At 49.7% G+C, this 20,402-nt stretch overlaps 1 protein-coding gene across 1 annotated transcript in view; it reads right to left on the bottom strand.

Annotated features, from left to right (window-relative positions):
• The window catches only part of LOC147667608 (uncharacterized), a 48,246-nt gene that overhangs the window by 13,542 nt on the left and 14,302 nt on the right, over positions 1-20,402 (bottom strand). Inside the window, exon 2 of the mRNA XM_086948790.1 lies at positions 107-389. Coding sequence (XP_086804916.1) covers positions 107-389 — 283 coding nt within the window. The remainder of the gene's footprint in view (positions 1-106; positions 390-20,402) is intronic.

Raw genomic sequence — 20,402 nt, 5'->3', positions numbered from 1 at the left:
GTACCTACTGAGCAACAAGGTTATGCTAAACACTGTTGGTAAAGATTCTGCAATATCAAGCTTCCCTCTGTTCACTGCAGTCAAATGCACAATTAGCAGAACTTACACAGGGTTGTTGTTGTTCTCATTGTCTCCGACCCGAACTTCAGCACCTCCGAGTCGCTCAGGGCAGCAGTCGGCTCTATTTACCACAACAACAGATCCAATTGGCTGTCTTTGTCCTAAGTCCAGTCTCCACCATGGATTCATGTCCCCGTTGGTGGCAGAGCAGTACTTTCCATAGTAGTTCCCATTGCGCTTGGTGTTGAGTGGGTTTGATGGCAGCCCAAGGTCTGGATTCTGGTCTGGATACTGGGTGCTTTGTGTAGCTGTTCCTTTCAGTGCCAAATCTTCAGGTCAAAAGGAAAAGCAAATAAGCAAGAGGCAGATAAGTAGAAAATCCAGCTTGATAGAAAATATCAACTAAAAAATATCAACCTGCAGCCACCTCGAGTGCAAGATATGAGTTTGTACAATATCTTCAAGGTAGTGGATGTGGTGTTAGAATGTTCAATCTATACTCCACTATGCATGCTTGTCTTAACAATGTTGTGCAAGGCACTACTTTGCAGCAGGTCAATACATTTGTGGTTAACTTACAACCCAAGTCAGATATCTCCATTAGTGAACTTGGCTGAGATTTACTAATTTAGAGTGCTGTTCCCAAGGTTGTCCCACTAGAGAGCGCAGGGCACCCCCATATATAAGATACGGCACTCTTGTTCTAGTCCTCAGCCATGGTTGCCTAGTACCATGCACATACCTTTGCACCTAGTGCAAAGGTGTGTCTGACATCTAGCATAGGCTTTGCATTGTGAGGGTATCTTTCCTGGAGAAAATACTATGATTAGACAGACTCTAAAGTATTTGCCACATTACATATGTGCTGTACAGTGCAACACACCTGTATTATGCGAAAGTAAGATGAATAAAAAACATTTCTCCTTGTTAGCGACTGCCTTGTGGAGGCGTCATTTTTTAGTGCATGGCCTATCTACCATTCTTAGTAGATAGTGTGAGAATGCTCATGTACCTCCCATGGAAAGCCCCCATCATGCAAAGAAGTGCATTAGTATGTTACTCCTAGGGCAAATTTACAATTTTACACCAGTTTGTATCACTTCTAGCTTGCGTCAATGCAAACTGTTGATAAAGCAGCCCCCTGATGTTTTTTCCTCTACAACCCTATGCAGGTGGTTCCATCAGAGGCCAAGGCAGGGTAGTGTCCCAGCTGGCTGAGTGGACGTTATGCAGTAAAATCTAACACCACCTACATTACAAGCTCTCGCCCTGCTACCACTCCAATCCCTCCCCGATCCCACCCTTTTGGGTGGCGGTTTCAACTCTGTCATGGCCCCGCAGCTTGACTCGAGCAACCCTTCTGTGCATCTTACGCATGAACTGGTCTACTGGACTACCTCTTTGGCCCTCTGACTCCTGGCGCCTACTCCATCATCAGGCCAAGGAATACACTTTTTACTCTCACTCCCATGAATCCCACACTATGCCTATGTACAGTGCTTAATTTGTAAAATATGAAGTGCAGGGGTTCAAATGTTTGTCGGCGGCCACACCCACTTTTTTCTGGCTCCACCAACTCCCTCCACTGGCTCCACCCACTTACTCTATTAGCTCCACCCACATCTTCAACTGGCAGTGCAAAAAGTCAAATATAATACCTGATCTGAATTTCAGAAAGGGAGCCTTCCTCATAGTAAGGTTTTGATTGGAGGTTCCCTGTGAACCATTTTGAAAAAGATTAAAGCAAATGTGCATTTAAAGCACAATTTTGGAATAAATTAGCTAAAACCACTATTGTATTGAAAAGGGGCAATTTCAGTGCTCTGTGTGCTGATTTGGGGAAAGGACAATACTGGGGGTAGGGCATGCCATTTTTAACAGAGTCTATGAGTTCCAAGATACAACTTTGACATAGCTTAAGTTATGTGACAAAATAAAACAAAATGTTTTGAAAACACTAGTCCAAACAAATAAACTGAATAAAATCATGCAATACACTTGAATGAGTCAGCCACTGTCACTTTCAGTGGCCGAAGGGGTATGGTGTTAATCAGTATAGTGGAGTATTCCGGTAAAGCGACTGCTTTAGAGAAACAATAAAAAAAAGGATGATTAACAATTGGGCTTGTTACTATAACTTAATCCCCTGGAGCTATATGTGCATTGTGTAGTAAGTCAAGTTAGTCAAATATCACAATTAGGAGGTTGGTGGCTAACACTGAACTTTCATAGTTTCCCCTCCAATACATTTCGGCAGGTAAAACTTGGTGAAATTTGTCAAGTGAAAAATGCCTGATAGTTTCCAGGGCAGAAAGATGTTGGTGCATTAAGCGTAAAAAATCACATGTTATTTCCTATTAATGGGGACAAGATTGGGAGTTATTTAGCAAACCAATAAATTCTGACCCAGTGGAAGCTACGATAAAAATTGACCCAAACACTGGGCCACTGTTAGACCTGTCTGCTTCTGGGAAGACTCTAACCACCATGATTTATTTTTGTCCCCCTTAGCCTCCCAGAGTTTCTATTTTTATTTTTACATGTGTCCATCAGGAGTTTTTTATGCTGTCAGGGGGCTAGGTGTTCCTTGGCGATGACGCCATTTTTCCCTCATCACTTGTGAGGCCTAGTCACCCCCTTGAAACTTTAGAGATCTCCAGAGACCTAAAATGGTGTCCACCAACTGTCATAACGGACACTACTGGAGGATAGGTCCATAGGATAACATTAGGGAACCTTCTGGAATCTGCTAGAGACTTCTGCAGGTCTCAGGCCACCCTATATAAGGCCAGTGACCAGCAGCCATTTTGTGCTGACCAGAGTAGAGGAGTGAGGCAGTGGTGAGAGGAGGTGGACACACTGAGAGCGGCTAGTTTGTCACTGAGGCTGACAGTTACTTCAGAAGATTGTTCCCCCTATAGCCTCTGACCGATCCCTCTCCCAAAGACAACAACTTCTGACAAGGAAATCGAGTTACTGGAGGCAGAAAACCCTTTTATCTCAGAGCCCCAGTAAAACCACTCAGAACACCCTTAATTGGGGGTATTCCTGCATGTCAACTCCCAGCGCTGTGCTTACCGAGTTCGTGGAGTAGCTGGAGTGGAGGCGAGTGTCTGTGGCACCCTGGCGACCTGAGAAGCGAAGGCGCCGTGTGGGGACATCCTTCCTGTGAGGCCAAAGTGAGGAGGGACTGAAGGGAAGCAGCGGCGCTGCTCCGACCGGCATCGGGACCCCGGGGGCACCGGCCGTGTCAAGTGAAGGAGGAGGCGCGTCCGCGCATGTCCAGCACCTAGACGCTTTCGTGAGGCAGGAGGGGCCTAGGTTCGAGCAGGCCCAGGAGAGCAGCGTCTACCTCGGGAGGCGAGGTTCGCGCAGGCGCCAAGGAGCAGAGCGACGTGGGAGGCGGAGTACAGGAGAGCGTCGCGCATGCCCAGTGAGGTGTCGACTCATCACGACAGAAGGTGAGGAGAACCGGCGGGACAGCCTCACACCAGGGGAGCAAGGAGCGAAGGCGCCGATCGGCAGCGAGGCCCCCCCCCCCACCGCCCAGCGCTGGAAAGCGGGGGCACAACGGACAGAGAGAAGCGCACACCGCCCCAGCCACCCGAGTCAGTGCAACGCGCTGACTACCAACCCGGTCCCTTCAGCCCAGCGCTACACCGTGGGAGCGCGCCTGGATCAGAGAAGCTCCTCAAGCCCCACAAGTAAGCCGGGTAGTGGAGGGGGAAGCGGGAGACGGCAGTGTTGAATGCCGAAGGAGCCAGACAGTGGGGAAATAACCCCAGCAAGTAACTGAACAGTGAAAAGCCTAATTGAAGGAAAAAAACAAGCTAGTGAACTGGCCAATAAAGAGTAAAACCGATCCAATAACTGTGTAAGAGGGAGAGAGGTGAAAGTGGTAAAGGGAGCCACAGGGTTCCTGGGCTAAAGCCCTTACAGAGCTTTTGTAGCGGAGGGAGTAGATCCTCTACCAGTTAGGTGTACCTTGCTAATATTATTGTGTCTTTCCTTCTAGTCACATTACTGGTGGGTAATGCTGTGAGGTTCTACAACCAGGTCATTCTGTTGGGCTGAGCAGTGCTTAAAAGCTGTGGGGTAATGTACCTGCAAATATGATTTTAAAAACATATTATTCTGCCAGACTGTATTTTGCCTTCCTGTAAAATTATTAGTGAAGTGTCTTGTGTCCTAAATAACTACAGAACCTAAATGTACCTTTGAGTCTCAAATTCTGAGCAGGAAAAATATTGAAGTGTAATTTGAATCTCATGTAGATGTGTAATTTGATTGTCTTTTATCCCTGACTAAAAAGCATAACAAGAAGAGCATATTATTTTTATAAAAGGTAACGGTATTTTTCCAAACAGAGGTGTTGTGTCTTTATTTTGGTGGTTCATCACTGTGTTACTGTGGGTAAGAATTGTAAGTACTTAGCCAACGCTTGGAGTTAGCTGTAGACCACTACTGTGCCAAGCTACCATATGTAGGCTTGGGTAATCTAGGTCCAACATAATTGGTGTTTCAGCGGTGGGATAGCGGATCTGTACTTACACTTACTTATTAGTAACGCAGTGACAACCACGAGACCCCACCTGGAGTTTTCTCCCTGCGGCCCTCCTAATTTACATTTTTGGTTTTTCTAAATTGACTTCTGGCGGTGGGTGGAGGTTGACCTCAGGTCACTCTGTGGATTTCTCCTGTGTAGCATTTTATACTTCAAACAAGAATGGAGATAAATGTGGAAGAGCTAGACAATTATACTGTGCCTCAATTGAAGGAATGGTGTCAGCAGCAGGGGGTGTTTTTCAAGAAAGGCGCCAGGAAAGTTGAGCTGCTGACCAGTATTCGGGCATGGGTAGAGACTCATTCCGGGGAGGAGGTAGATCCTGAAGAGAGTGACAAGGACACTGTCCTGGAGACCACAACACTGTACCAGGCGGGAGGGGAGAACCTTGTAACAGGTCCTAGAACACCTTCTAGAGTGGGCAGTAGTGTGTCAGAGAGGGGCCTGACCGACGCCGAGTTAGAAGACAGGAGGGAGGAGAGGAGGATGAGAATAGAACTAGCCAGGATGGACATGGTGAGGGAGGAAAAGAGGTTGGAGCATGAGCGGACCATCAAGGAGATGGATTTGCAAGCCCTAAACTTACGTACCCCCAAACCAGAGAATGGTGGCAGCGATAACCAAACCAACACCCGAGAACCTAGACCGTACCTACCAAAAGACATTATGGCTTGTTATGTACCCAGCGACGACATTGCTAAATGGTTAGCCGCCTACGAGGTCTCGCTGAGGGCCCATGGGATTCTGGAAGTCCACTGGGGAGGTGGGTTATACAAATACATGCCCCCCACTGGCAGGGATACTTTGTTGGCCCTTGACATGAGTGAACAGACCTATTATCCGGCTATGAAATTAGCGCTGCTCAAGAAGTTTGGGTTGACCCCTGAGAAATATAGACAAAAGTTCCGGGGCAGCTACAAGCTGGGCACACAAAACTGGGTAGATTTCTTGGACTACTCCAGGAAGGCCCTGGAGGGTTGGGTAAGAGGCAGCGAAGTAGGAGACTATGAGGGACTATATGACCTCATACTCAAGGAACACCTACTCGAGAAGTGTCTTCCCGAGCTAAGACAGCATCTGGTGGACAGCAAGCTGACCAGCCCCAGGAAGCTTGCTGAGGAGGCGGACATCTGGGTTAGTACCCGGGTGTCGACTAAGGGGACTGGAGGGAATTCCCAGAAGCAAGGACAGGGCGCCCCCCAGAAGAAAGAGGGAGGGGAAACTAAGAGGGAGTTCTCAAAAGGGCCACAAAATACTTCGCAAGGAAGGGGCAGAGGATTCATCCCCAAGAGTAACCCCCCTCGCAACCCTACCCCTGGCCAAAGCCAGCAGCCAAGGGTTGTTCATTGTTTTGAGTGTGGTGGTGTGGGACACTATAAAGGAGATGTGAGATGCCCAAAAAGACCACCCCCTCCCACTGGAGGAAAAGTCCCGGGAATCACTAGTGTAGTGCTCGGGGAGGAGATGCCTTTGGTTAATGGAGGGGAGCGGGCGGGTGTCACCTTAGTGTCCCTGGGAGATAAGGAGATGGTTCCCAAGACCCAGCTGCCCTCCAATACTATTAAGTATGAGCAGTGGGTCACCATCAATGGCCGTAGAGGGGAGGCTCTGAGAGACACAGGAGCCAGCATGACTATGGTAAGGAGTCAGCTGGTGTCTCCAGAGCAGGTCATCCCAGACGTACTCCATCCCGCCGTAATGGCTGACGGCAGATTGGGCCACTACCCTGTGGCTGAGGTTCCCTTTGAGTGGGGAGGGGTTGCAGGTCCACTTCGAGTTGCCGTAAGCCCTGCCGTGCCTGTTGACTGCCTGTTAGGGAATGATATGGAGCACAATGCTTGGAGGAGGGTGGAGTACCAGACTCACTCTGCGATGCTGGGACCCCCTGACTGGACTTGTGTCAGCACAAGGTCAGCAACTGCCCGAAGGGGAAGTTTGCTTACGCTGGAGCCTGGAACAATGGCCCAGCCGGCTGCCAGAGAGGAGAAGGACAAGAGGCTGGAGGACCCTGCCTCGACATCTCCACCTCGTGAGACAGCTGGACCACCTGCGGAGGTGGATCTGGAGTCCACAGGGGAGAGTGTTGCTTCCTTGGAGAACCTACCCATCCCTACTGAATGGCATGTGGAGGGAGGTCCTTCCAGGGAAGAATTCTGTGAAGCTCAGAAAGAGTGTCCTACTCTCGAGGGGCTGCGGCAACAGGCCAACGCCCAGGCAGCAGGAAACATTGAAGGGAGTTACCGGATTTACTGGGAGGATGGACTCCTCTACAGTGAGCCCAAGGCACCTGGCCATGGTTCAGCCAGAGCCTTGGTGGTCCCTCAATGCTTTAGAGCCTTTCTACTGGAACTGGCTCATGAGATACCATTGGCAGGACATCTAGGACAGGACAAGATCTTTGCCCGGCTTGTCCCCCACTTCTATTGGCCTCGAATGAAAGTGGCGTCTGACACATACTGTCGGACGTGTGTGTCCTGCCAAGCTAGTGGGAAAACAGGAGTGAAGCTTAAAGCTCCCCTGGAACCACTACCTGTCGTTAGCACCCCCTTTGAGAGGGTGGGCATCGACATTGTAGGGCCATTGGATCCACCAACGTCAGCTGGTCACCGGTTCACACTGGTTTTGGTGGATCATGCCACACGGTACCCAGAGGCAATACCTCTGAGGACCATCACTGCACCTGTGGTGGCAAGGGCCCTGATGGGGATCTTTACCCGAGTGGGTTTCCCCAAGGAGGTTGTGTCCGACAGGGGGACTAACTTCCTTTCAGCGTACATGCGGGCTATGTGGAAGGAGTGTGGAGTTACCTATCGGTTTACCACTCCTTATCACCCACAAACCAATGGTCTTGTGGAAAGGTTTAACAAAACCTTGAAAGGTATGATCAGGAGTCTACCTGAGAGCCTGCGGAGGAAATGGGACATCCTCCTACCCTGTCTCTTGTTTTCTTACAGGGAAGTGCCACAAAAGGGAGTGGGCTTCAGCCCCTTCGAACTTTTGTACGGGCACCCTGTACGGGGACCTCTCAGCCTGGTGAAGGACGGATGGGAACGGACTCCCAGAAAACTTCCCCAGGACGTGGTGAGCTACATGCTGGCCTTCCGGAGCCAAATGGCTAAGTTGTGGAAGCAAGCTTCAGACAACTTGGAGGCCAGCCAAGCAGTGATGAAAGAGTGGTATGACCACAACGCTCACCCAGTGGAACTGGAGCCTGGACAGAAGGTGTGGGTGATGGAACCTGAGCTAAATGCCCTCCAGGACCGTTGGACAGGCCCCTTTGAGGTGTTGGAAAAGAAGGGGAAGTCCACCTACTTGGTGGATCTTAAGGCCCCGAGGCAGCCCCACAGGGTGCTGCATGCCAATCGCCTCAAGCCACATCATGAGAGGCCCGCGGTTGTCTTGATGATGGTAACCGATGGAGCAGAGGAAGAAGAAAGCGAACCTCTCCCTGATCTTCTCTCGTCCCAAGAAAAGGATGGGTCGGTGGAGGGAGTAATTCTCTCGCCATCCCTAACTCCTGAACAGCGGGATGATTGCCGCCAGATCCTGGAGCAATTCTCTTCTCTGTTCTCCCTTGTCCCGGGTAGGACCCACCTGTGTACCCATGACGTGGACACAGGAGACAGCCCACCTGTGAAGTCTAAAATCTACCGGCTGTCGGACAAGGTGAAGGCCAGCATCAAGGGTGAAGTCGCCAAGATGCTGGAACTGGGAGTGATTGAACCTTCTGGAAGCCCTTGGTCTAGCCCGGTGGTTTTGGTACCAAAGGCTGCCCCACCAGGCACCACACCGGAATTGAGGTTCTGTGTGGACTACCGAGGCTTGAACTCAGTGACCAAAACTGATGCCCATCCTATCCCACGGGCGGATGAGCTGATTGACCGGCTGGGAGCTGCTCAATACCTAAGTACCTTTGACCTAACTTCGGGGTACTGGCAGATTTCCCTTACAGAGGAGGCGAAGGAAAGGTCAGCCTTCTCTACACCTGAGGGACACTACCAATTTCGCGTGATGCCCTTTGGGCTCAAGAATGCCCCTGCCACTTTTCAGCGGCTGGTGAACAGGGTCCTTTCTGGAATGGAAGCTTTTTCTGCTGCATACCTGGACGACATTGCTGTCTTCAGTAGCAGCTGGGAGGACCATTTGCAGCATCTGCAAGCTGTTCTACATGCCCTGCAACAGGCTGGATTGACAATCAAGGCCAGCAAGTGTCAGATCGGACAGGGGTCGGTGGTGTACCTAGGTCACTTGGTGGGCAGAGGGACGGTGCAGCCCCTCCAGGCAAAGATTGAGGCTATCATCGCCTGGGAGCCCCCCAAGACTCAAACAGAGGTCCGAGCCTTCCTGGGCCTCACTGGATATTACCGTCGCTTCGTGAAGGGGTATGGCACTATCGTGGCCCCTCTCACTGAGCTTACTTCCAAGAAGCAACCCCGACGGGTAGTCTGGACGGAGGCTTGCCAGCGAGCCTTCCTGACCTTGAAACAAGCATTGTGTTCCGCTCCCATTCTCAAGGCCCCTGATTTTGCTAGAGAATTCATTGTCCAAACAGATGCGTCAGAACATGGCATTGGGGCAGTGTTATCGCAGCTAAATGATGAGGGCTTGGATCAACCCGTGGTCTTCCTGTCCAGGAGACTACTTCCCAGGGAAAGGAGGTGGAGTACAATTGAGAGAGAAGCCTTTGCGGTGGTTTGGGCTCTGAAGAAGCTGCGACCATACCTGTTTGGTTCGCACTTCCTGGTTCAGACTGACCATCGCCCCCTTCGTTGGCTGATGCAAATGAAGGGGGAGAATCCCAAGTTGCTAAGGTGGTCCATCTCCCTACAGGGAATGGACTTTAGGGTGGAACACCAACCTGGGGCAGACCATGCCAATGCAGACGGTCTATCCAGGTATTTCCGCCTTAGTGATGAGGACTCCCAAGGGGTTGGGTAGTTCTCCCCACTTTCAGCTGGGGGGGACGCGTGTTAGACCTGTCTGCTTCTGGGAAGACTCTAACCACCATGATTTATTTTTGTCCCCCTTAGCCTCCCAGAGTTTCTATTTTTATTTTTACATGTGTCCATCAGGAGTTTTTTATGCTGTCAGGGGGCTAGGTGTTCCTTGGCGATGACGCCATTTTTCCCTCATCACTTGTGAGGCCTAGTCACCCCCTTGAAACTTTAGAGATCTCCAGAGACCTAAAATGGTGTCCACCAACTGTCATAACGGACACTACTGGAGGATAGGTCCATAGGATAACATTAGGGAACCTTCTGGAATCTGCTAGAGACTTCTGCAGGTCTCAGGCCACCCTATATAAGGCCAGTGACCAGCAGCCATTTTGTGCTGACCAGAGTAGAGGAGTGAGGCAGTGGTGAGAGGAGGTGGACACACTGAGAGCGGCTAGTTTGTCACTGAGGCTGACAGTTACTTCAGAAGATTGTTCCCCCTATAGCCTCTGACCGATCCCTCTCCCAAAGACAACAACTTCTGACAAGGAAATCGAGTTACTGGAGGCAGAAAACCCTTTTATCTCAGAGCCCCAGTAAAACCACTCAGAACACCCTTAATTGGGGGTATTCCTGCATGTCAACTCCCAGCGCTGTGCTTACCGAGTTCGTGGAGTAGCTGGAGTGGAGGCGAGTGTCTGTGGCACCCTGGCGACCTGAGAAGCGAAGGCGCCGTGTGGGGACATCCTTCCTGTGAGGCCAAAGTGAGGAGGGACTGAAGGGAAGCAGCGGCGCTGCTCCGACCGGCATCGGGACCCCGGGGGCACCGGCCGTGTCAAGTGAAGGAGGAGGCGCGTCCGCGCATGTCCAGCACCTAGACGCTTTCGTGAGGCAGGAGGGGCCTAGGTTCGAGCAGGCCCAGGAGAGCAGCGTCTACCTCGGGAGGCGAGGTTCGCGCAGGCGCCAAGGAGCAGAGCGACGTGGGAGGCGGAGTACAGGAGAGCGTCGCGCATGCCCAGTGAGGTGTCGACTCATCACGACAGAAGGTGAGGAGAACCGGCGGGACAGCCTCACACCAGGGGAGCAAGGAGCGAAGGCGCCGATCGGCAGCGAGGCCCCCCCCCCCACCGCCCAGCGCTGGAAAGCGGGGGCACAACGGACAGAGAGAAGCGCACACCGCCCCAGCCACCCGAGTCAGTGCAACGCGCTGACTACCAACCCGGTCCCTTCAGCCCAGCGCTACACCGTGGGAGCGCGCCTGGATCAGAGAAGCTCCTCAAGCCCCACAAGTAAGCCGGGTAGTGGAGGGGGAAGCGGGAGACGGCAGTGTTGAATGCCGAAGGAGCCAGACAGTGGGGAAATAACCCCAGCAAGTAACTGAACAGTGAAAAGCCTAATTGAAGGAAAAAAACAAGCTAGTGAACTGGCCAATAAAGAGTAAAACCGATCCAATAACTGTGTAAGAGGGAGAGAGGTGAAAGTGGTAAAGGGAGCCACAGGGTTCCTGGGCTAAAGCCCTTACAGAGCTTTTGTAGCGGAGGGAGTAGATCCTCTACCAGTTAGGTGTACCTTGCTAATATTATTGTGTCTTTCCTTCTAGTCACATTACTGGTGGGTAATGCTGTGAGGTTCTACAACCAGGTCATTCTGTTGGGCTGAGCAGTGCTTAAAAGCTGTGGGGTAATGTACCTGCAAATGTGATTTTAAAAACATATTATTCTGCCAGACTGTATTTTGCCTTCCTGTAAAATTATTAGTGAAGTGTCTTGTGTCCTAAATAACTACAGAACCTAAATGTACCTTTGAGTCTCAAATTCTGAGCAGGAAAAATATTGAAGTGTAATTTGAATCTCATGTAGATGTGTAATTTGATTGTCTTTTATCCCTGACTAAAAAGCATAACAAGAAGAGCATATTATTTTTATAAAAGGTAACGGTATTTTTCCAAACAGAGGTGTTGTGTCTTTATTTTGGTGGTTCATCACTGTGTTACTGTGGGTAAGAATTGTAAGTACTTAGCCAACGCTTGGAGTTAGCTGTAGACCACTACTGTGCCAAGCTACCATATGTAGGCTTGGGTAATCTAGGTCCAACAGCCACTCTAGGACTCCTTCATCGATTGGAAAGTCCTGTCCGAGAGAAATGAGTCAATTTAGTTAAAAGTATTTGCTGATGCCCTGGCCATTAAACTGTTGTTGATTCAATGGAGAGCTATGATCAATGGTACAAAACACATCCGAGAGGTCATACAACAGTAGTGCTGCCTCCTCCTGGTCTGCAATCATACAAAAGTGCTCTCTTATATATATATTGAGGAGGGAACTAAACCGATGCTGCAAGTCCTCTAGTAGACCAATGGCTTCCATGTGTGATCATACTTGCTTTATTACCACATTGCCCATATTTTTTTACAAAACAGGGAATATCTAATATTGTCCTATAGAGCTCTACTGGGCTCATTGATGGTTTCTGTAGTAGTGGTGACAGTTGTGTCTGCTTCAAGTATTCAGGAACTCTAACCTCCATGAGGAGCAGTTCATAATTCGTATGATAACAGGAACAGGCTCTTTTAACCCCTTCGCTGCGGGGGATATTCCCCCGCTGTGCTGGGGGAAAGGGGGCGGGCGCAGCGCTCACATGCTCATGACAAGCTGAGCTCGTCATGAGGCACGGCGCTCCTGTGCTCATGACGAGCTCAGCTGGTCACGACCACATCCGTTCCCGTGGAACGCTCAGCACAGCAGGGGAATTATCCCTGCATGCGAGCGTTCCACGGCTCATGACGAGCTGAGCTCGTCATGAGCACTGGAGCGCCGAGGCTCATGATGAGCTCAGCTCGTCATGAGCATTCAAGGGGTTAACAAACCATGCAGGGTGCTGGGTGGAAATCATGGTCTCTGGGATGCCTTCACTTTCCACAAATGTGATGTGATAAATCAAAGGGTCGGGCCACAGGAGATGGGAAAGTCGCTGCCACACAAATAGGGTCAGAGCTCAAAAAGGCAGGCATTCCTCGTCACAACTCCTGCCCAGAATAATTCTCTCTCTGATGGTAGGCATTATATCAACAAAAACTTCTGCACAGTCTGCGTCAGTATTTCATGGGAGGCATTTGAAGATTCAAACCCCTCAACGCCTCCCTTAAGATCTAATCTAATTACAGAGTGTCCACTGCTAATTTAGATGAGTGATACAGGTGTTTTAATAATATAGGAGGAGGAATTGTAATTTTATTGGACACACACATGGTCTGAGTCCAGCACTCGGCAGCGCCGGTGCCGTCCATTTGTAGGAGTCCACTCCCTTTATGATAAATGCACCGATCCGAGCCCAGGACCTGCTGATTGCTAATGCTAATGCATGCTTCCTATCTTAAGTTAAAGCGTACTGCTACGGCCAGAGGGCTACAGGCTACTACAAGGCCAGGCAGTCAGGCAGGCAACAAGGCAAGCACTGGTCTGGCATCAGACAGTGAAACAGAATGAATGAATCAAGTAGATATCGGACTGTGAGGATCATCCTAATAATCGCATAAGTATATATATATCATGGAGTGGTTGGAGCCGACGGAAGTGTAGTAGACAGTACTACTGGCTGCCACCAGACCAGACACAGTTGATCGATGCCTGCACACAGCCCAGCTCTGCCCTTCGGCTTCGTTGTCGTCGTTGGTCGGGTCAGGCCGGGCCGGGGCCGCCGGGCTGACTTAATGTCGTGGATCACTCATGGGGAGCTGCCGCGGTAACTGCGTGGTGGTTATGCTGGGGCGTGGCAACTGGTGGTAGCCAAAGTGAAAAAATCAGCTCGCTCTGCCCCGCGCACAGCCCCTACCCCCATCAGAACCTCCAGCCCGGCCCCACGGTCCGCCCAAATAAATCAGTGTGTGCGTTCTGTGTTCCGAACTTCCGTGGCCCGCCTACCCACCACTGGCAAGTGGCCAACAGAAACTGTCGACAACTCTGCATCTGCACTGACTACTTCACTGAACTAAGAAGGGCCGCGTGGGCCTGCGGCCGCCATGATGATGATGATGACACATATTATATATATATTATATATTTATTATTCAATATATTCTCTCTTGGACTTGGCCTGCGCAGGGGCAGCAGGGCTTAAACCTATGTGATTAGGAAGTGTGAGTCGCGGCGGCACTCACAACTTGCAAGTCGCTCGCAACATTAAACGCCGTGACGGTGACAGTATGACTCACACACTCGGCGGCCGGCGGGATATACATGAAAACATGCTGCGGGCCTGTGGCTGCACCGAGTACAAAAAAGGTATATTTATTTTACAAAACATCAATGTGGGTGTGCACGCAGCAGATGCGTAAAACCCGGTCCTGATATTTAAGTGCCGGTGCTAAGCACCGGAAAGCACCCGCACAAATTTAGCACTTCTTATGTACCTCTTTCTGCCATCCGCTGATGCTGTCATACTGCTCGATGCATATATCCTCCCACGTGCATGGACAGACAGACCATGCCTCTAACACTTTGACCCTCAGACCCTCTAGACACAAACAACTCAGTCATTGGCTCCTAAGCTCATGGTAGCTCACTGAATCCGATTTTGCAGACTTCCTTCAGAGACACATTTCATACTACTTTAAAGATAATGCACAATTTGTCACCTCCTCCACCACAGTCTGGGAAGCCCTGAAGGCAAAAATTCATGCCTTTTTGGGCAAAGGATGAAAGCCCATTTCGCTTGGCCAGAAGGAGGGATTCCAATGATCCACCTTATTTTTTGTGATAATAATCTCAGTTTTATCAAAGTTTAACTTCAGGTGGTTACTGTTCATCCAAACACAAATGAATAGCATCTTGTCATGAAACTGCTATCTAGACGCGGAACTGTTGTTGATCGTAAATAGCAGTTGCATGTCGTCAGCGTAGTTGAATATGTTGATTTCCTCCTTTTTAAAAGAGCTGAACAAGGGGCGGATGTAGATATTTAAAAGATGAACGGACAGAGAGGAACCCTGTGGCACCTCACAGTTAAGTTGAACGGGGTAGTCTAACCGATTGAGCTCTATCACTCAAAATCGAAGTGATCCAGTCGAAGGCTGTGTCCAATAGCCCTGCGGTTCTGACACGGTCAGCCAAAAGGGTGAAGTCCACGTTGTCCAAAGCCTGCAGACAGGTTAAGTAACACCAAAACTTAAGTATTACCACTGTCTACTTCCTTGCACATGTCATCTCTTAACCCCTTCGGTGCTCATGACGGAATGGTTCCAACATGAGCTCCGGTGCTCATGAGGACAGGGGCACAAAATCCCTCTGCTGTAAACAGCAGAGGGATTTCCATTTTTTGGGGGGGCCTCGGGAGGTGGGGATAAGCTTCCCCAACCTCCCGAGGCCCTCCCCCGGTTTTCAAAGTAATGACAATTGCGAGCATGGCGAGCTGTCGTCATTACATTAAAAACAAAAACAGTTTCAGTGCTTGTGGGGCTATCTCAGCCCCGAGCACCCAAAACACTTTGGAGAAGTATCGTTGGAAACGGGAGAATCTCCCCTTTCTAATGGTACCCTTCCTTAGTGAATCCCTCCTTGGTTTCACCCCAGGAGGGCGATCTCCGAGCAGAGATCTACGCACTAGCACCAGGGAGGGGGGAGTGGTCCCTTGGGAAAGGGCCTTTGCTCCCCCATTGCGTTTTGGGCACACCAGTCCTACTGACACCCTGGGGGCAGATGGGGGCTGTAGCCCCCATCAAGGCCCACTAGCGTCAGGGATTTTTTATCCAAAAATGTACTTAGGGTGGGGGCTGCCTACAACGGGCATGCCAATGCCCCCAACCCCTCACCAAAATTACAGCCTTTTTGCTGGGGGGCAAAAAGCCCACTAGATGCCAGGGATTTATTTTGGGCAAATAAAATTAGGGTGGGGGCTGCCCAAAATAGGCATCCCTATGCCCCCCCAAAAATAAAAATTACAGTATATCTGCCCCACCCCTTGGGTAGAAAGCCCACTTTATTTTGTACTCATGTAGGGGTGGGGATCCTCAAAATGGGCATGACAATACCCCCACCTCCCAAGGGTGACGTGGGGGAACGCTGGGTGGTAGGAAATTTGTGTCAGCTCGGTGATGCCACAAGTTTCCCACACAAAAATGTGTTGGAAAAAGTGAATTTTCCAGCCAAATCTAAGGTTTGCAGGGGATTCTGGGTAAGAAAAAGTTGGGGGATCCACGCAAGCCATACCTCCCTATAATCCCCGGGGTGTCTAGTTTTCAGAAATGTGTGGGTTTGATAGGTTTCCCTAGCTGGCCGCTGAGCACAGGCCAAAAACCCAGATAACCCCCCTTGCAAAACCATGTCATTTTGTGATAGGCAATTTTGATGTCGCCTCAATAAGTTTTGGGCCCTTGCTGGTCGTGGGTACTTGGGCCTCCCACTGGAGTGAGGCACCATTTTTATCGGGAGACCTGAGGGAATGCTGGGTGGTAAGAAATTTGTGTCTGCCCGGTGATGCCACAACTTTCACACACAAAAATGTGTGGAAAAAGTGATTTTTTCAGGTAAATTTGAGGTTTGCAGGGGATTCTGGGTAAGAAACCGGTGAGGGATCCACACAAGCCATACCTCCCTGGAATTCCCTTGGGTGTTTTCTGAAATGTGTAGGTTTCCTTAGCTGGCGGCTGAGCACGGGGTCAAAAACACAGGTGACCCTCCTTGCAAATCCAGGTTGTTTTGTGATAGGAAATTTTGATGTCGCCTCAATTCGTTTTGGGCCTTTGCCTGTCGCGGGTTCTCGGGTCACCCACACGAGTGAGGCACCATTTTTATCGGGAGACCTGGGGGAGCGCTGGGTGGTAGGAAATTTGTGTCATCCCAGTGATGCCACAACTTTCCCACACAAAAATGTGAGGAAAAAGTGATTTTTCAGCTAAATTTGAGGTTTGCAGGAGATTCTGGGTAAGAAAAAGTTGTGGGATCAATGCAAGCCATACCTCCCTGGAATCCCCTGGGTGTCTAGTTTTCAGAACTGTGTGGGTTTGGTAGGTTTCCCTAGCTGGCCACTGAGCACAGGCCAAAAACCCAGATAACCCCCCTTGCAAAACCATGTCATTTTGTGATAGGCAATTTTGATGTCGCCTCAATAAGTTTTGGGCCCTTGCTGGTCGTGGGTACTTGGGCCTCCCACTGGAGTGAGGCACCATTTTTATCGGGAGACCTGAGGGAATGCTGGGTGGTAAGAAATTTGTGTCTGCCCGGTGATGCCACAACTTTCACACACAAAAATGTGTGGAAAAAGTGATTTTTTCAGGTAAATTTGAGGTTTGCAGGGGATTCTGGGTAAGAAACCGGTGAGGGATCCACGCAAGCCATACCTCCCTGGAATCCCCTTGGGTGTTTTCTGAAATGTGTAGGTTTCCTTAGCTGGCGGCTGAGCACGGGGTCAAAACCACAGGTGACCCTCCTTGCAAATCCAGGTTGTTTTGTGATAGGAAATTTTGATGTCGCCTCAATACGTTTTGGGCCTTTGCCTGTCACGGGTTCTCGGGTCACCCACACGAGTGAGGCACCATTTTTATCGGGAGACCTGGGGGTGCGCTGGGTGGTAGGAAATTTGTGTCATCCCAGTGATGCCACAACTTTCCCACACAAAAATATGAGGAAAAAGTGATTTTTCAGCTAAATTTGAGGTTTGCAGGAGATTCTGGGTAAGAAAAAGTTGGGGGATCAACGCAAGCCATACCTCCCTGGAATCCCCTGGGTGTCTAGTTTTCAGAACTGTGTGGGTTTGGTAGGTTTCCCTAGCTGGCGGCTGAGCACGGGGTCAAAAACACAGGTGACCCTCCTTGCAAATCCAAGTTGTTTTGTGATAGGCAATTTTGATGTCGCCTCAATACGTTTTGGGCCTTTGCCTGTCGCGGGTACTCGGGGATCCCACCTGAGTGAGGCACCACTTTTATCAGGAGACATGAGGGAACGTTGGGTGGTAGGAAATATGTGTCAGCCCAGTGGTGCCACAACTTTCCCACACAAAAATGTGTGGAAAAAATATTTTTTTTCAGCTAAATTTGAGGTTTGCAGGGGATTCTGGGTGAAAAACACCGGGGCATCTACGCTAGCCATACCTCCCTGGAATCTCCCGGGTGTCTAGTTTTCAGAAATGTGTGGGTTTGGTAGGTTTCCCTAGCTGGCCGCTGAGCACGGGCCAAAAACCCAGGTGACCCCCCTTGCAAAACCATGTCGTTTTGTGATAGGAAATTTTGATGTCGCCTCCATACGTTTTGGGCCCTTGCTGGTCGTGGGTACTTGGGCCTCCCCCAGGAGTGAGGCACCATTTTTGTCGGAAGACCTGAGGGAACGCTGGGTAGTAGGAAATTTGTGTCAGCCCGGTGATGCCACAACTTTGCCACACAAAAATGTGTGGAAAAAGTGATTTTTTCAGGTAAATCTGAGGTTTGCAGGGGATTCTGGGTAAGAAACCGTTGGGGGAGGTATGGCTTGCGGGGAGCCATACCTCCCTGGAATCCCCTTGGGTGTCTAGTTTTCAGAAATGTGTAGGTTTCCCTAGCTGGCCGCCGAGCACGGGCCAAAAACCCAGGTGACCCCCCTTGCAAAACCAGGTCGATTTGTGATAGGCAATTATGATGTCGCCTCAATACGTTTTGGGCCTTTGCTGTCGTGTGTACTTGGGCCTACCACACGAGTGAGGCACCATTTTTATCGGGAGACCTGGTGGAGTGCTGGTTGGTAGGAAATTTTTCAGCCCGGTGATGCCACAACTTTCCTACTCAAAAATGTGTTGCGTGTTTATCTAGGTTCCTGATCGATACTGTGACCTTATGCCCCTATTCGGCTATAAATCCATTTATTCCCTATATTGGCATAACCGTTCAAGTGCGATATTCAGAAAGTCATCTCTGGCCTCACACGAACAGAGCCACATTCCAGCATAGTTCTCTGCTACTCCCTTTGCAACCAATTAGTGCAATGACAGAGCAGAAGTCACTATCTGATATTCCTAGATTAACACTCCGAGTTCTTCAACAAGATAAAAACTCAGCAAACCTGGAAATCCCCGCTTGCTGTGTTTTGATTAGTAATGGAACTCTAATGAGCAACTGATAGCTATCACTTCCTAGTGACATCTTTAATTGACGTCTAATGTCCAGCAAACTTGCGTCAAACCAGGCACCTGTCAGGTATAAATATTACCAACGTTGCCTTAAGCAATTGCCTGTTGCTAGCTGTCTGCAAGACCCCGTGTTGGTGAAGCTAGCACCCGGTTGCTGCAGCCTGCTGCCCCGCTGCTGTTGGTGAAGCTACTGATACCATTATCGCTGCTAAAGCGCGAACGATGGTGTGGTGTAACTAGGAGCTGAACAGCCGTCCCTCTGCGAAGACATCCAGCAGAAGCCAGCTGCCCGCGGACGCTGTCCCCCTCCTCCTCCCGACGCGCTGAAGAGAGCCGCTGCCTTTCTCGTGCAGAGAAATCCAGCTCCAGCGTTTCTAGTCTGCCCTCGCGGGTGACTGGGATATCGAGTTCCTCCTGAAGGAAATACCAGACTTCCATCATTCTATTCAGAGGTATGGTGTTGACTAAACCCTTAGATGAGAATTCTTGAAGCAAACCTTGGCAAAACCAACTTAACTTAAAGCTACTTACTTACTCCCCTTCCACGTGTTAGGCTTAGGTCAGGCACAATGGGGTAGGCTTAGTTAGAAGCACCAGTTGAGTATTTTAGCCTAATGTATATATGACTGTATATATGTTTTATTACTTTTAAACCATTGTATGGCTAAGAAACCATATCAATGCTTTTACAGTATTATTTCGCAATCCTTATCTTACTGTACGTACTTTTTATAATAACAAGTCTTGCAATTGTGGCAATACATTTCTCTTGTACGAGAAGAAAGACTGTTCAATAAATGTTAACCCTTTATTGACAAACGCCCGTCTCTCTATTCTCTACATATCGTGAAAGTAAACTGCACTAATCTGACTGAGTGAAATACATGTCTATTGTTTCACACGACCCTAGAGATTGACTCTTAATCTGAGGAGCAAAGTTGTCATGTTGCACGGTTGTTGGAAAGCTGAATCCCTTCTTGTCTGTGCCAAGGAAGCTGATCACTTCCCATGCAGAGAAGAAAGTTTCCAGTGACCTCTGAGCTAGTTGGTAACACACCCAATTAAGTTTAGCATAGTCAGTGGAGGCCTGGAATATCCGCAGTTCCACGTCGATACTACTCTTTATGTTATTCCAATGCGCAGGGCCTAGTGGGAAACTAGGAACTACACTACAAATGTGTGGAAACAGTGATTTTTTCAGCTAAATTTGAGGTTTGCAGGAGATTCTGGATAAGAAAACGTTGGGGGATCCACGCAAGCCATACCTCCCTCGAATCCCCAGGGTGTCTAGTTTTCAGAAATATGTGGGTTTGGTAGTTTTTTCTAACTGGCCGCCGAGCACTGGGCCGAAAACCCAGGTGAACCTCCCTTGCAAAACCAGGTCGTTTTGTGATAGGCAATTTTGATGTCACCTCAATACGTTTTGGGCCCTTGCCTGTTGCGGGTACTTGGGCCTCCCACACGAGTGAGGCACCATTTTTATTGGGAGACCTGGGGGAATGCTGGGTGGTAGGAACTTTGTGTAAGCCCGGTGATTCCACAACTTTTCCACACAAAAATGTGTGTAAAAAGTGATTTTTTCAGCTAAATTGTAGGTCTGCAGGGGGTTTTGGGTAAGAAAAAGTTGAGGGATCCACGCAAGCTATACCTCCCTGGAATTCCCCTGGTGTCTAGTTTTCAGAACTGTGTGGGTGTGGTACGTTTCCCTAGCTGGCCGCCAAGCAGGGGGTCAGAAACCCAGGTGACCCCCCTTG

Source organism: Lissotriton vulgaris, unplaced genomic scaffold (assembly GCF_964263255.1).
Source record: "Lissotriton vulgaris unplaced genomic scaffold, aLisVul1.2 SCAFFOLD_1518, whole genome shotgun sequence".
In the NCBI taxonomy this organism is placed as follows: domain Eukaryota; kingdom Metazoa; phylum Chordata; class Amphibia; order Caudata; family Salamandridae; genus Lissotriton; species Lissotriton vulgaris.
The sequence above is the reverse complement of the archived record's forward strand: the minus strand, read 5'-3'. Positions and strand labels throughout refer to the sequence as shown.